This window comes from Marmota flaviventris, chromosome 2 (assembly GCF_047511675.1).
Source record: "Marmota flaviventris isolate mMarFla1 chromosome 2, mMarFla1.hap1, whole genome shotgun sequence".
Classification (NCBI taxonomy): domain Eukaryota; kingdom Metazoa; phylum Chordata; class Mammalia; order Rodentia; family Sciuridae; genus Marmota; species Marmota flaviventris.
The window spans coordinates 13,807,622-13,825,190 of NC_092499.1; the positions used below are offsets into that span (position 1 = coordinate 13,807,622).

At 39.4% G+C, this 17,569-nt stretch overlaps 1 protein-coding gene and 1 pseudogene across 2 annotated transcripts in view; one reads left to right on the forward strand and one right to left on the reverse strand.

Annotated features, from left to right (window-relative positions):
- The first annotated feature begins 330 nt into the window (after positions 1-330).
- Positions 331-17,569, forward strand: part of Ppp4r3a (protein phosphatase 4 regulatory subunit 3A) — a 43,163-nt gene continuing 25,924 nt past the window's right edge. For both annotated transcript variants that reach the window (XM_027931510.2, XM_027931511.2), the window contains exons 1-2: positions 331-1,307; positions 17,066-17,121. In XM_027931510.2, coding sequence (XP_027787311.1) covers positions 1,166-1,307; positions 17,066-17,121 — 198 coding nt within the window. In that variant the 5' untranslated portion in view covers positions 331-1,165. The remainder of the gene's footprint in view (positions 1,308-17,065; positions 17,122-17,569) is intronic.
- On the reverse strand, positions 10,972-11,756 carry LOC139704800 (cytosolic 5'-nucleotidase 3A pseudogene; annotated as a pseudogene).

Genomic DNA, 17,569 nt, shown 5'->3' on the forward strand with positions numbered 1-17,569 from the left:
AGCTTCTCAGGTTCATCCTACAGGAGTCCGCTCGAGGCAGGGGACCCGCGCTCCAGGCAGGTCCCGCGTACCCAAAGAGGCGGGAGAATACAGTCTGAGGCGCGCTCACCGCGCTCGAAAGCCCCAGGCCCCAGCTACCCGTGCCCGCCGGACAGGGGCAGCGGCGGCGAGCTAGCTCCAGCCAGTACGCCGCCCGGCGCGCCGAGGCCCGAAGCCGACTCCACGCCCCTTCCGAACCCTGGAGCGGAGCTGATGACGAACACAGGACGCGACGGACGCACACGCCGCCCCGCGCACACACGACGGTGCGTGCAGGGAAACGCGAGGGAGTCCCGGGCCGTCACCGGCGCGACCAGCGTCCCGCCTCCTCCACTCCCGGCGCTCCCGCCACCTCGGCAACTCCGCGCCCGCCTTCCGCCTTCGTCCGAAGCCTCCGCCGCAGCGAGGCTCCCGGCCTCGCTCCTGTCTCTTTAAATGGTGGGGCCGACTGGCGGCCCCTGCAGCTGCTGCCTGGGTGGCCCCGCGCGCCGCTTTTGAGGGGCGAGCCAAGATGGCGGCGGCTTTGGCTCGATGAGGAAGACGGAAGAGGCGGTGGCAGTGGAGAAGGGAAAGCGACTTCTAGCAGCCAGGGGCGCTGCGGCGGCCGGGGGCGTTCGGAGTCTCTCGGGCAGCGTTAGCAGTTGCAGCAAGAGTAGGCGCCCGTCGGCTTCGGATATTTGAAGCAGGGGGAACGGAGCGGGACCACTGGGCGCGGAGGCAAGGCCAGGTACAAGGAAGGAAAAAATGGCGGCGGCGGCGGCCTGAGGAGGCGGTGGCGGCGCGGGAAGTAGCTTGGCGGAGATCATGGCGGAGGCGGGAGCAGGGCAGTGACCGGAGCCCCGCGTTCCTACCGCGGCGGGGCGGGAGGCTCCGCAGCGCCGCGTGCCCCTTTCGGGGCTGCCGGGCGGCCGGGCCTGGACAATAGCGCCGCGGAGCCGGAGGCGAGAGAAGGCGGCGGCCCAGAGCTCGGGCCCCGGAGCTGGCCATGCGGGCGGCGGCGCGGGCCCGCGGCGGTCACCGGCAGCAGTGAGGCCCGAGAGTCCTCCGCTTGCGGGCGCCCGCCTCTCCCGGACCCCGTTCCTGGGCGACTGCAGCCGGGCTCCCGCCCCGGCCCTCGGACGGCACGATGACCGACACCCGGCGGCGGGTGAAGGTTTACACGCTCAACGAGGACCGGCAGTGGGACGACCGGGGCACCGGGCATGTGTCGTCCGGCTACGTGGAGCGGCTGAAGGGCATGTCCCTGCTTGTCAGGGCCGAGAGCGACGGTGAGTGCAGCTTCTCGCGGCGGGACCCTCGCCACCCCTACGGCACGGGGCCACCTCCCTGGTGCTTGGGTGCAGTGGCGCTTGGCCCGCGAGAACCTAGGGGCAGTGTGCTGAGGAGTGCAGGCCGCGGGGGCTCCTGGAGCGCGCCGGAGGTGTCCGCTCCTCGGAGTGCCTGGTGGCTTTGAGGGTTCGAGTAGGGCCAAGTACTTTTGAGTTGTGCCGCCCGGGAGCGTGGAGAGGCCGGGGACCTGGGATCGGAGGCCGAGCGTGCTCTTCTTTTGCACTAGAGTGACCTTGAGAAAGGCACCGTCCGATCTGCCTTGGTTCACCCATCTGTAAAGCAGGTGTGCAACTTTGGTTTGAGCTAAGAAAGTTCTTACCTGCTGCATACTTTTAAGAACATTTCGCTGTATGTGTGTGTTTCTTTCTTTTTCTTTTTTTTTTTTTAACATTTTGGCTACATCTTTCTGATCCGGTTGCTGAGTGGCAACACAGATTCGTGGGTCTGCCAACTCCACACTGAGCTGCGAAAATGGTGTTTCGCATTGTGAGGGTACGTTTGCGTTCACCATCGTTGGTTGTCTTTCTCGTTGGAATGCAGGTTTTTTTTTTTTTTTTTTTAAGTGTGTATAGTTCCTGCAAACTTGGAACCATTTTATTGCGAGCTTTTTTTTTTTTTTTTTTGGTTGCTTAAATATGTGTTCATACTTTGGTTTGGTTAACAGGTGGAGAGAAGTAGGCAGATACTTTTGAATCTGCCCTAGTGCCTTCTTTCGGGTATTTTGAAACAACCCTCAAGGTCCAAAGACCAAGCAGTTTGAAAATAACAGGTTTTCACATTTTAAAAGACTTACTTCCTATAGGGAAGGTCACTTCTCTCAGTGACATTCTGCGAATTTCATGTAAAAGGAAATGTTCACAATTGGGTAAAGATTTTTTTTCTTCCAAATAAGAAAGTAGTTATCTCCCACCTCCACCTATCTTGTTACATTAGTCTGTGCTTTTATAGTAACTCATTATGTCAGTTTATTATGATTGTAGTTATTCTGTGTCTGAGTTAATTACAAATATTTTAGGATTTTTTTTTCTGTTGGAATTTACCCAGAACTTTTGATTCCATGAAAAACTAGATTCTGTTATTGAAGATTGTAGTATCATTGGTATTTGATCATATTTGAAAAATGGTAATTTGGGGTATAATAGTTCACTGGTTATCTTTATAGTTATAAAGATAAATTTGTGAACATTATTTCCTTTTAGGGGCATTTAATGTTTTTAATGTAATGGATATACTTTTCAGAGACTGAGTTATTTTTTGCCTCATAAAATACAACCTGAATGTCAGGATTAGTGTGCTTTGGTATGTGACTCTCACATAATAACCTACTCTGCCTTTACATCTGTGTACATTTGGAAAACTTTTTTAAATATACTTTTTAGTTGTAGATGGACACAATACCTTGTGAGGCAGACACTTTACCACTGAGCCACAACCCCAGCCCCCATTTGGAAAACTTTTTACATAGTGAGTTGAAAGTATGGGCTTTTAGGTTCAGTTAGCTTCTTTTTTGGAATACTAGGGTATTGCAGGGATAGAGCCCAGGGCCTGGAGCTTGTGGGCAAGGGCTCTGCTATTGCACTACACCTCCAATGCTGGTTAGATACTTTTGAGATGAAAGTATGTATACTTCGGACAATTTTTTTGCAATTTCATATTAGAATTAATACATGCAACTTCCATCATCTGTCTTATTTGATTCTTGAAACAAAGGCTTTTAAAAGTATTTAGAAATATTAAGGTTTAATGTTAAACTACTTATTATAAGGAACTCTACTCTCCTAATACGGCGATACAAAGAACTGGTAGGGTTTTATTTTTGTTTGGTTTGGTTTCCCATTTGTTTTTACCACTTAGAAAATAACTAATCTTTCTCCTTCCATTTGAAAGTTTGGGGGCTCTGCAGTAAAACAAGTTGAATGGCTGAAACAAAATATCTTTAATTTTTATCTCATAGGAAAAAAGCTGAACTAAATTGCTGATCTACCTTTGTAAATTTTTTTTCCCTCCCATTACTGGGAATTGAACCTAGGGGCACTCTACCACTGATTTATATCCTTAGCCCTTCTTATTTTTTATTTTGAGACAGGGTCTCACTAAGTTGCTGAAGCTGACCTCAAATTGCAGCCCTCCTGCCTCAGCCTTCCAAGTTGCTGGGATTCCAGCCATGGGTCATGGTGCCAGAACATACTCCCCCTCTGCTTCGCGCACCACCACCCCCTTTGTTTTTTTTTTTTTTTTTTTTCCCCTTCTGAGGCCAGGGTCTCACCAAGTTGCCAGGCCTGGCCTCTAACACACAATCCTCCTGAATCACTGGGATTACACACGTGAGCCACTGTACTACCCTTGTATATTTAAATTTCTCAGGTTTAGAAAAGTTCCAAGATACTTGTGAAGTAATCTTTAGCTTGATGATTAACTTGTTTTCCTAACAGGAAAATTACAAGCAGGTATAATAATAGTGAAATTTTATCCAGTGCCTACTATATGCCTGGGTTTGTTTTGTTTGTTTGTTTGTTTGTTTTTTTGTAGTTGTCAGTGGACCTTTATTTTATTTATTTATATGCAGTGCTGAGAATCAAACCTAGGGCTTCACACATGCTAGGTAAGTGCTCTACCACTGAGCCACAATCCTAGCCTGTGCCTGGGATTCTTCAAGCAATTTACTTGTAGTGTCTTAATTATATAATTCATAAGTAATTAAAACAGTTCTCTGATGTAGGTATTATAATTAGTCATATTTTGCAGATAGAAAAACTGAGGCTCAGAGATGGTGAGTAACTTACTTAACACATCTGGATTGGGTCAAGGTCAGCATTCAGTTTAGGAGCTATGGTCTCAATTTGAGTGGGAAATCTAGTCAATGGTGAAGGCAGTTTTATTAACTGCAGTAAATTTAAAACATTTGCTGTTTTTTTTTTTTTCTTGACCTCAAGGTTTATTTCAAAGTGATAATAAATTTTAGTCTAAACATATTCAAAGTTATAGTTTAATGTCTCTGAGCTACATGCAAAAGTTAACTGTGTTGACTGCTAGGTTGGGTCAACCATTATCATGTGCTTCCCCTGTTCTCCACTAGAGGATATGTGAGAATTTTTTATTATGATGAGCAAAATGGGAAGTATTTCTGATTTTCCATAAATGAGTCATTTATCCAATAGAAACTTAAAATTATTGAGTTTTTCCATGCTTGGGCTGGAACTACTAATTGTATTATGGTGTTTTGTTTTTTTCTTTTTAATGAAACGTTTACAAAATAAAGCTCAAATGAATTAACTGTATAAATGCTAATTTATTCATATTTTCCCACAATTCTAAAGATTTTCAGTCTGTTTCTTTAAACTCAAAAATATGTAAGCCAGTGGTGGCATATGCCTGTAATCCCAGCAGTTTGGGAGGCTGAGGGAGGAGGTTCACAAGTTTAAGGTCAGATTGGGCAATTTAGCATGATCCTGTGTCCAAAAAATAAAAAATAAAAGCAAACAAACAACAAAAATACAGGTTGGCTCATTGGTAAAGTGCCCCTGGTTTAATCCCTAGTACCACTAAGTAAATAAATACTTTATTCCTAGCAGGTTTTGGGGGAGGGTTGATACTGGGGATTAAACTCAGGGCCACTTTACCACTGAGCTATATTTCCGGTCCTTTTTTTATTTTCTATTTTGAGACTGGGTCTTGCTAAGTTGCTGAAGCTGGCATTGAACTTATGATCCTCCTGCCTCAGTCTCCTGAGTTATTAGAATTACAGGCATGCACCACCATGCTCACCCAAAGGATGTCTGTGTGAGTGGTGTTGGGATTGAACCCACAGCCTAGCACATGCCAAGCAGGCACTCCAACACTGGGCTACACCTACAACTCCTTAAGGATGTCTTTTGACATAAAATCATATCCATGCTTTTTATTCTGGATTACCTGATTAACATCAAGAAAAGTGTTGTTTTTTTAATTTTTTTGTTTTTTGAGATTAAAGTATTGCTTCATTGCCCAGGCTAGTGTGGAAGCCTGGGCCCAAGTGAGTCTCCCACCTCCGTCTCCAAGTAGCTCTGACTACAGGCACATGCCACATGCCCAACTTTGAGAATGGTAGGGGTTTTGTTGCTGTTGTTTTGTTTTCTTCATGGTGGAGGACTGAACTCAGGACCTTGCTTGTGCTAGGCAGGCGCTCTGCCACTTAAATCCTAGACCCCCCCACCCCCATTTGGTTTTTACCTTATGTTTTGTAAACTGTTTTAATTTTGAAATAATTTTATCTGATTTTACTTGCCTCAAGAATTAAACAGATTAAATTTTTACTATTTGAGGCAAGAAAAAAGTGAGACATGGGGGAAATATTCAAAGTAGAAATGCTTGCTAATGGTAACACTAGAAGCTTGTGCTGCTGTCTCTTGATAGAACATTACAGAGCTCTGTCTTGATTGTAGGTGGGTCTGCTTCTACCCCTACTATAATTAGAACGGAAGGTCAGAACACTTTTGATGGAGAAGTCTTTTTTATTTTTTCTCTGCTTTAGTGGGTAGCATCAGCATTTTTTTCATTGCTGTTCCTCTGAGTAAGTATAGTATAGTATCTTGCATTCCAAATGTATACTTAGTTACTAAGAAGAGCTCCTGCCACTACTGGGGAAAGTATTTCACTTTGAAATGGTTACTTAAATATTTTTTTCCTCATGTACACCAGCTTTATTGAAAATTGTCCTAGGATAACCAAAAGCTTACTTATCTGTTGCATGTGATAATGGAAGTTTGAAAGACATCATTTATGAAGTGTGGCTGATGGCGTTTGTGTTGTGGCAGCTTAATCCAAAAGACTCTCTGCTACTGAGCTATATCCCCAGCATTTTTTTTTTTTTTTTTTTTTGCTTCATTTTTTTGTGGGGGCCTCACTATTTGCTGAGACTAGCCTCAAAATTGGGATCCTCCTGAGTCCTGGGTACGTACCCTCTCGCCCAGCCTCTTTTCAGTTTTTAACTGCCATTATTTTAAATATGAGCCTGAAAAAAAAAAAAAAATCAGGGCTGGTGACAGGGCTCACTTGCCTAGTGTGCACTAGGCCCTGGGTTCTATCCACAGCACTGCAACAAACAGCAACCAAATATCAGAAAAAGGGGTTTTATAACACAGAACAGAACCAAAATAGCTTTAAAGCCTACATTAGTCTCCCACCCAGGTGATATTTTTAGGCTCTGTTATTTGTTTGTTTCTTTTTGTGTTGCTGGGAATGGAACTCAAGAGTCCTGTAAATGGTAGGCAAGTGCTGTACTATTGAGTATCCACCAGCCCCATTATCTCGGTCTCCCACCACCACCAGGGATTGAACTCAGGGACACTCAACCACTGAGCCACATCCCAGCCTTATTTTGTGTTTTATTTAAAGACAGGGTCTCACTGAGTTGCTTAGCACCTCGAATTTGCTGAGGCTGTCTTGAACTCATGATTCTCCTGCCTCAGCTTCCCCAGCAGCTGGGATTACCGGTGTGCACACCGCACCAGGCCCCATTAACTCATTTTTGATGGCTGGTGCTTTCTTCCCACTGTTGAAGCATAGTACCTAATCCTTGCCCTTTGCTTTGTATATTCGTGAGAGGTCAGTATTCTGGGGAAGCTGATAGGTTGAGCTGCTTGCTTAGGAGTGACAGTTGGAGTTATTCATTGAATCCTTCAGTATTTATCCAAGTTAAAACTAATGCAGGATCAAAGTTCAACCCCAGATACTCCCAGACTCCCTGAATTTGATTGACTGGTTGGTTGATATTAAAGAGGGAGCCATAAAAATTATAGGCACACTCTATACTAACTTATTTTTCTAGTGAAAGGATATGAGATCTATATAAATGAGTTTTCTAGCTAAATAAAATTGCATACTGGAAATTTTAAATGTCGACAGTTTTCATGGAATGTTTACTAAATATATGCTTTTTCTAAACAGTATGTTGAACCTATGTTGGTAACCTTTCACTTGTAATGTGTTTCTGGATCACTATTATCATTTCCTCATTTTCCTGCTGTACAACAGTAATAGTATATGTGCTGAAACCCCTAAGTATTGAGGGCTGATTATTACTAAATAGGCACTTCAGTATAAATTTTCAACTATTAATTTTGAGATTGAACCCAGAGTTTTACCACTGAGCTATGTTCCCAGTCTTTTATTTAATTTTATTTATTTATTTTGAGACAGAGTCTAAGTAGCTTAGACTTAGGGCCTCACTAAGTTGCTGAGGCTGGCCTTGAATTTGTGATCCTCTTGTCCCAATCTCCTGAGTAGCTGGGATTATAAATGTGCACCACCATGCCCAGCTAGATTTTTTTTTTCTTTTTTTTTGTAAAGTCTTTCCAGTCTAAAATAGTTGCTGTAGCAACTATTTTTTATTTCTCTGAGACCTTTGTAAATTACACCTCACTGTGCACACACAAGTGTTTTGTTTTGTTTTACTGGGGGTTGGCAACCAGTTTCAAGAAAGGCCCTCACATTTCATTTTATGGGAGGAACCAAGATGTTAGGAAGCAAAGAGGAAACATTTTTAATGGCCTAATTATTGATACACATGGTTGTACTATTTTTTCTTGCTAACAGTATAATATAACCTGCAGTTGTTTTAGTAACACTCTGAGTATATAGACCTCCATTATCATATTTTGGGCATGTGTTTGAGTCAGGATATACAGATTGTGTCATTTAAAAGAAGCATATACTGGGTACAGTAGTACATACCTTTATTCCTAGCTACTTAGGTTACTGATTCAGGAAGATCACAAGTTCAAGACAGTCTGTCTCAAAACAACAACAAAAAATGTTAAAAAGACCTGGGATATAGCTCAGTGGTAGAGCATTTGCCTATCTTTTGCAAGCTCTGGGTTCAATCTTCAGTACCCCCTCAAAGGGCAGGGGGCATAGTATTCCACATATGTATTTAACTCACATATACCCTGTTGATAGTATTTCTCAAACTTTTCCCCTCAGAATGCATTTGTGCACTCTTTCATTTAGGTTGTAGCTATTGATACCAGTCATTTAGAAATTAAAACTGAGACTTTGCTGGAAACAATTAACCTAAACATAGTTTTCTTTAATATTACATATTTTTAAAAATAACGTTTTTAAGAAAAGTAACTTTTGTAAAACAATTTAGTGAGTCTTTTTTTTTTAAACAAATCTTTGACATCTAGTTGAATTTTTTAAAAAAACATTATTCTCATCTGCTTCTGTATTCTGTCTATTCTGTAAGCCTTGTAAAAGAATTGAGTAAAAAAGGCAAGTAACCTCTTAGTATCATTATGAAAATAGTTTGAGTTTCCAGAACCTCTAGTGTCTCCAGATCGTGCTTTGAGAACAGGTGGTATAAAGAATCTGGTGGTGGTTGTTGTCTTGCCTTTACAAACAGTGCTGATGAAATCTTCATTCATCTTTTTGGTGCTTATTCAAACATATAGGGTAATTGCCTAGAAGACTTCTTGGACCAAAGATAAATGGTAAAGATAAATGGCTAAAGATTGGGCTAATTTTCAGTCATGGAAATATTGAATGAGAATTAAGGACACCTGTTTGATCATTCTATTATTATTATTATTTTAGTTTTAATTATAGATGGACACAATACCTTTATTTTATTTGTTTGTTTGTTTATGTGCTGCTGAGGATCAAACCCAGTGCCCACATATGCAAGGAAAGCAGTCTACCACTGAGCCACAATCCAGCCCTCATTCTCTTGATTTTGCTTTATCTCTATTTCCTTCCTAATCTTTGAGTGGGGAGAGCCTTCTCCAGTCTTGATATTGGAGTTTGTGTGTACTGGGGATTGAATCCAGGGATGTGTTCTACCACTGAGCTACTTTCCCAGCCCCACCTCCGCTTTCCCTCCACCCCTAAATTTTGAGACAGGGTCCTACTAAGTTGCCAAAGCTGGCTTTGAACTTGTAACTCTCCTGTATCAGCCTTCTGAGTCACTAAGATGATGATGATGATGATGATGATGATGATGATTGTTGTTGTTATCCTGCCTGGCAGGATTGGAGTTTCTGTAGAGTATTCTTTCTCTGATAATTCTGACTCTCTTAGATGTGTAGAAAGAGTGGGGGTTGGGTGTGTGTGTGTGTGCAAGTTATCTCTTGGGAGATAAGGCATCTTCTTCCTTGGAGATGATAGGTGTGTTTTTCAAATGAGTTGGGGTAGGGAGATGGGTAGGTCTTGAATGTATGCTTCATTTATTAAGTTACATTGGGCATACCCCTATCACAAGCATGTGTTTGTTACTCTTGGTGAGAATCCTATCTTTTTTTCTACTAAGGCTCATACTGCTAATTTTCCCCGTTGGTGTGGCAGATACCTCTGACTAAAGTTGAACTCTATATCCTCGTTCATATCCGTACTACTAGGATAGAATTAGTATTCCTAGTATTGTAGCTATCATAACTGATAGAAGTAAACTTAAGGGAGGAAGGATTGTGTTAATACATAGTAACGCTTTTTCAGTTGATTAGAGAGGTGCTCATAACTTGACCCAATAAGGACTAGTAGATGGCAGAAGAAATACCCATTAGATAACTAGGAATAAAACTAGTAATGTGTCTTGTTAGCTTACTTGGCTCCCAGACTTGAGTGTTTCCCATGCTTCAACCTCCTTATCTCTAAGACAGGGTATGGTATTGGAGACCAGAATTGAACTTCCTGAAGTGATAACTTAGACCAAAGCTATGGGAGATGGCTGAAATGGGTTTCTGGAGAGGTACTTTCCTCTAACATCCTGAATTATCCAGAAAAAAATTACACCACCAGAAGCTTCTAGTATGTTCTTGTGTTAGCCAGGGCTTTGGGAGGGAACACTTTACACTTTCAACTTGTAATGTTTTCCTTTCTAATTATACTGACCCTGTAACACTACTGAGAAAGTTTTCTGAAGAAAATGCAAAAGGAACTGGTACTTAAAATAATTGCTAATAGGGATTAGGTAGCTCACAAAGTCAAAGCATTGCTAGTCATAGCATTTTTGTTTTTAGTACTAGCTGCAAAGTCAGGTGTGTGTTTCTTTCCTCTTTTTCCTATGATATTTATTACGAGTGCTTCAAATTATAACATCTTGTAATGATCAGTGGCAGGTCTTTGGGTGTTTTTTAAACGACAAGTGCCAGTCTTTTCTGGTAAATGCTGATTTTTACCCAGAAAAAATAACCAAACATAACACAGTTTTAGGACATAGTGATACCATCAGTGTAATTCACCCAAATTGTAAATGTACCGGTTAATTATGTACATTATTTCACTGTTTTTTAATAAAACTTTTCAACCTTCTACTGACTTTCCCACAGTATTAAAAGACTCTTTAAAAACTGCCTGACAACTTTAAACTACAAATATCATGTTGGGAAAATGAGGGATTATTTTTCTGGTTTGGCCTTAAGTTTTTTAAATCTGTCATTCATATATAAGTGTGTTGAGAAATAGAGAAAAAGAAGCTTCCCATTAATGGATTCAACATGTCTGAAAATATAAATTATAAAATGGGGTATATTACAAATAAGAGTCTTTTCAGAAAAATGAACAGATGAGCAATTATTGCATCAGTTGCACCCATGGGAGAGGTGCACCTTTCTAATGATTAATCTTTTACTAAATATCATAAAAGTCGTGTACTTTTCTACAAGCTCTACATCCACTCTTATGTAGGTATCCAGTTTTCAGGTTCAACATTGACTCTTCCATCTACCATTCTTAAATCTCCTTGGAAGTCTTCCAGCACAATTATGTTGCTATCATCTAATTCACTAAAATTTTTAAATTCTTCAAGGTACCACCATGTTTGTTAAGTGCATAGATTATTTCTGTTAATCCTTTAAGTACCCCTCTTTCATCAAAGTCCATTAAGTTGGATTCCACTTTGACATTTGAATGACAAATACCAGCTGGACAGGTAACTTCCTCTGGTACATCACTGATACCCGCTGAAAATATGAACACAGGGATGCTGTGTTGGAGCTTGTCAAATAAATTCTCATACTTCCTTGACCGTAAATTCAGGTTCTGCCACTATTTTTATTTAAAGTTGCCTAGACTGGTCTCAAACTTGATCCTCCTGCCTCAGCCTTCTAAGTAGCTGAGAAATTATAGGCATGTTCTACTGCACCCAGCTCTGCCTCAATTTAAATTTACCTTTGAGTAAAGATTGCAAGCAGAACCATGGGATTTATTATGCCATTCTCCTCCCATGTTACAGTACTTATATTCTACAATCAGAACAGGAACTTCAGTAGCATTATGTTTTTTCTTTAGTTGTAATTGTTTCAACATTCATCTGTAACCTTCTTAGAATTGTCAACAATATTATGACATAATGGACATCTTTTTCCTTTGTAGGAAAATCTACTTAGTGTCATAACAAAATATGTTATAGTCATTTCTTAAGTTAATCTTTATCCTAGTGGTCTTGGTCCTCTTAGGATGAGTTATGTACTGGTCCAACACCACTCCTGCACTAGGTCACACATGCTAGCCCTCCACTTCCTACATACCCTTGCCAAGGTCATTCCATCCCTGGACAGGACCCTTGCATATCATCTGGCCAGACTGCAAAACTTGGAAGCATAAAGAAGCCAGTGGTGCCCTGCCCATGCATGCATTTCTTGAAAGCACAGCTTGAGGTGATAGTCCTTTGTGCCATGTGTTGTTGACCTCTTGTCTTAAACCTTTAAAGTTTTAAAAGTACAATATATCAAAAAGGTTTTGCAAAAAGATTTGCAAATTATGTGTTTGAAATGATGAACTTTCACAAAATAACCAGCACGTAACAGAACATAACCAGCATTCTAGAAGCCTGCTTTTACAGTATTTAAAGCAGTTTTTTTTTTTTTTTTCTTTTTTTTAACTAGGTGTAGATGGACACAACACAATGCCTTTATTTTTATGTGGTGCTTAGGATCGAACCCGGGTCCCGCCCGTGCTAAGGCGAGCACTCTACCACTGAGCCACAATCCCAGCCCCTAAAGCAGTTTTTATGTACTTAATAATTTAAACATTCAAAATATATGGTTCTTTTTTGTTGTTTTTGTATATCCACTAGCTTGTATGCATCACTACAATCTAATTTTAGGGCATTTTATCCCCTCCAGAAGAAATCACGTTCCCGTTTGCTATCGCTATCCATTTCCATTTCCCTTTAGCCCTCAACAACCACTAATGTCTCTTCTAATCTGTATGATTTTACCTATTCTGGACATTTCATATAAACGCATTCATAGAATATGTGGTCTTTTGTGACTGGTTTCTTTCAGTTAGCATGTTTTCAAGGTTCATGTAATGTGTCAGAATTTCATATACTTTGTATATACTATTTCATTGGGTGGACATACCACATTTTATTTTTCCATTCATCATCAGTTGATGGATATTTGGATTGCTTCCATTATTTACTGTTATGAAAAATCCTGATATATATATATATATATACATTGTATGCTTTTGTGTAGGCATGTTCTTTGTTGTATAACTAGGAGTGGAGTTGCTGAATAACTGATAAACGTTTTTTTTTTTTTTTTTTTTTGGTAGGGAAGGAGTGTTAGGGATTTGAACCGAGGGTTATGGTCTCATGATCTAGCATTCTGAACATATGCTCTACCACTGAGCTGTACCCCCAACCCCCCTTACTTAACTTTTTGAGTAGCTACCTAATTGGTTCATTTTATCTTTTAACAAGTATGGGGTTGTAATTTCTCTACATTGTTGCCAACACTTGTTATTGTCCCTCTTCCATTATAGAGTACTAGTGAGGATGAAATAGTACCTCATTTATGGTTTTGATTTGTATTTTCCTAATGATTGTGCTATTGATCATCTTTTCCTATGCTTTTTTTATTTTCTATATATCTTTTTTGGAGAAATGTCTATCAAGTGCATTGCCCACTTTTTAATTGTGTTGTCTTTATTATTGAGTTGGAAGAATTCATAGATATTCTGGATGTGAGTGCTTTATCAGTATGATTTGCAAATATTTTTTCCCATTCTCTTGATGACATTGTTTGCAGTGTCAACTATTACAAGTTCTAAATTTGAATGATGTACAGTTTACATCATTTTTCAAAGGAGATCCAAATTTTTATTTTCGATAAGTGAATTTTTGTGTAGTTTTTATACTTAAAAAGAGGATATTCAGTTTGAGTCTATGCCACTAGGCCTCTTATGTCTTCTAAAATAAAATTTACCAAATAACCTAGTTCTTTTATTCACTGTATTTTTACTTATGTGGTTTTCTACAGATGGATTGTTTTTGAGGATTGAGTTATATTTCAGAATAGGTTTTACTGGAATATGTTTTTTAAGAAAGTTGTGTTTAAAGTATAATTACGTGTATTCTCTGACTATCTTTGAAAAGTTTAAGTTTGATCTGCAAGTCTCTGGTATAATTTTTGTTTGTTAGTTTGATTGTTTGGGGTGCTAGGGATTGAACCCAGTCTTATTTATTTATTTATTTATTTATAGATAAGGTCTTGCTGAGTTACCCAGCTGGGGTTGAACTGTCAGTCTTCCCTCAGCCTACCAGGTAGCTGAAGTTACACACGTGGCTATGGTTGATGATAATAGATAACAGTAGAATAAGTTTTTGTTTTAATAGTTCAAACAGCACTTCACAAAGATAGTGGAAGGCTTTTAGTTTTGTATTTTGTTTTTTGTGTGTATGGTGCTGGAGATTGAACCTAGGGCCTCTTATAGGCTAATAAATGTATGTTTTATTTACCACTGAGTAAATAAAACCCTCAGCCTCTATACATTCTGTTAATTTACCTGCAGCTTTTTCATGTTATGAATGTATCTTACAGTTCTTCATAATCACAAAGCTAAAAATCTGGTAATTGTATATAAAGAGAGTTGAAAAAGCAGTGGAAGTTTTGCTTTAATTAATCTGGCAAAATTTAGAAAAGGGAGCCAGGTGCCATGGAGCAAACTTATAACCTCAGCATCTTGGGGGGGGAGGCTGAGGCAGGAGGGTTTCAAAGCCATCCTCAGCAAAGGCGAGGCACTAAGCAACTCGGTGAAACCATGTCTCTAAATAAAATACAAAATAGGGCTGGGGATGTGGCTCAGTAGTGAGGTACCCCTGATTTCAATCCCTGTACCCTCCCCCCAAATGGAAAAGGGAAGATTAAAACAGTTTTTCCTTAAATGCAGAAATTCCTGCCAAAAATAGTTGTGGGAAAGGGGGAGAAGAAGAAAGAATAAAGAACCTAAGTAAGTGGAGCTCTGAGGGTACCAGTGTGTGTGTGTAGGGGGGGATTACTTAAAACATTCAGTTATTTTAAGTACAGACAGGATAATACAGATTTTGGGTTAATTGGGTCACCTGTGTCAGAGTTGGTGGGAGAAATTGTGGGAAGTGGGAAACTGTTTCTGTGCACAGCACACTCAAATTGAATCATCACAATTTGATACATGCTGGTATTTTACTGTACTTAGTATCTAACAGCACTGTTTTTAGCAAATAGTAAATAGTAGTAAATCACTAATATTCGGCAGCATCATAAAATTAATAAATTAGTTTTAGCTGGAAGGCAAGTTTGGAAATGTTAAGGCAACTGATTCTTCTCAATTATATAGCCACTCTTTGGAATGGGTAAAGCAACTGTTAAGTGTAACATGAGAAAAAACAAAAGCACTGTATGAGAGACAGCTGCAGAGAAAACTGTTGCTGCTTAAGCATTTTGGGCCAGAACTTGTCTTTAGGTTTTATGTTCTGGAATAAACTAGAACTGGTTGATGAAAAGGTGGGTATGATTCAAGTGTCAAAATTTGCTTTTTCTCATAAAGCAGTAGTTATTTTCTAGATATTATGAGTCTTCCACTGTCGGGGTGAAAACAGAAATGTATGGGTTAAATTTACTGTAAGGAATAAATTGATTATTTGAAGATGGAGAAGAATAGCAGTTCCTTGCTATTGTTTCTTTTTCGTTGTTTTGTTTTGGGTAGTTCTGTTAAGAAAAAGAAATACTGAGCCAGGTTCAGTGGTGCACATCTGTAATCCCAACTACTTGGGACACTGAGGCAGGAGGATTGCAAGTTCCCGCCCAGTCTCAGCAACTTAGTGAGACCCTGTCTCAAAATAAAAAGGACTGGGGATATAGCACAGTGGCAGAACATCCCTGGGTTTGATCCTCAGTACCATTAAAAAGAAATAGTAATATTATTCAGATATGGTGGCACATAGCTGTATTCCCAGCTATTTGGGAGAATGAGGCAGGAACTCATGTTTGAGCCCATGAGTTCCGGACCAGTCTGAACAACATAGCAAGGCCCTGTATCTCCCCTGTGCGCCCCCTCCCCCATGAGGAAAGAAAGAATAAAAATGAAAGGGCTGGAGTTGTGGCTCAGTAGTGGAGTGCTTACCTGGCATGGGTGAGGCACTGCATTCAATTCTCAGCACAACATATATATAAATAAATAAATAATAAAAATTAAGGTCCATCAACAACTAAAAAAAAAAGCTTTTTTTACTTTTTTTTAATCTTTTATTTTAATTTGTTATATATGACAACAGAATGCATTACAATTTTTAAAATGTTTTTAAAAATGAAAGAAGGATGAGACTTTTTTTTTTTTATTGGTTGTTCAAAACATTACAAAGCTCTTGACATATCATATTTCATACATTTGATTCAGGTGGGTTTTGAACTCCCAATTTTACCCCAAATACAGATTGCAGAATCACGTCGGTTACACATCTACATTTTTACATAATGCCCTATTAGTAGCTGTTGTATTCTGCTACCTTTCCTATCCTCTACTATCTCCCAAGTATGAGACTTTCTAAGGTGATATATAATTTGGATGTGCATTTGGGTAGTGACTTATGCTTTATGTTATCAAATTTTGCAAATTATTTCTTATTTCATTCTTAGTCTGAAGTCATGAATCTGATTGCTGTTACAACTTATTTCATATTTTGCAATCACACAGTATATCAGACTTAACACCAAGAGCAACTGAAAAGAGCTCAAAGGCTCCAGACATAAAGCAATGATAAGGAGATATAAATGTTAATTATTAGTTACTAATCAAAAAACTTAGAAATGCTAACTGCCTGATTTGATCATTATACATTATAACATATGGAATTCTACTGTGCCCCGTAAATGTGTACAATTGTTGGAATAACAATTTCAAAAATAAGCCTAGATCATCTGGTTTTGTGCGGTTTTCTCCACCTTGTGCTGCCTATAAATTGTTAGATTTTTTTTATTACCATCCAATTTGCTGTTCAGATTGTCATATCTGTTTTGTTAAAAGTAAGCATATAAAGGTGGGGATATAGCTCAGTTGGTAGAGTGCTTGCCTCGCATGCACAACACCCTGGGTTTAATCCCCAGCACCACCAAAAAAAAAAAGAAAGAAAGAAAGAAAAGTAAGTATATAGGAGCTGGGAGTGTAGTTCAGTGGTGGAACACCTGCCTGCCATGCACAAGGCCCTGGACTCAATCCCAGCACTGCAAAACAAAAAAAAAGTAAGCATGTATAAAATACATTTCTTAAATTACAGATTATTATGTTTACATTTATATTGCTTGAATTTTTTCTTTAGCTGAAGTTATGTGTGAGTTGCATCTGATGTTCAAAAAAGAAATGTATATAAGGGAATATAATTTTGATGTTTTGCAATAACATAATGGAATGTCTTTGTTTTGTTTGTTGTTTGTTTTTTTATTTTTTTTCTTTTTCATAGGTTCTCTGCTTTTAGAGTCCAAAATAAATCCTAATACTGCATACCAGAAACAACAGGTAAAAATTTGAAGATGTTGTGTTTTATCTTGTATATTATCCTCTCAGTTTGGTGATTAAATAGAAATTTACCATCTGTTTTCTTACAATAAGAAATTCACAACAGATTACAGCACATTTGCCAATCTAATTATAAAGTTTCAGCCAATTTCTATAGTGTTTAAAGCAATTTATTTTTCAATGCTGGAGATTGAACCCAGGGCCTCTCTAGGCTAAGCACATGCTCTACCACTGAGCTATACCTTCAGCCATACTTAATTTAAAAAATTTTTTTAAAAGCTTGTCTCAAGATGAGTTCATGTTCCTGATATTCTAGCAACTGAATCTTTTAAAAGTAAAGTAACCATTTCCTTGTTTTTACATGAAGAAAAAAGTGACCCCTGATTTGACAAACCATCTACTACTAATAACTAAATGGTGGAGATTCCTTCTTATGTTGTAGATACTA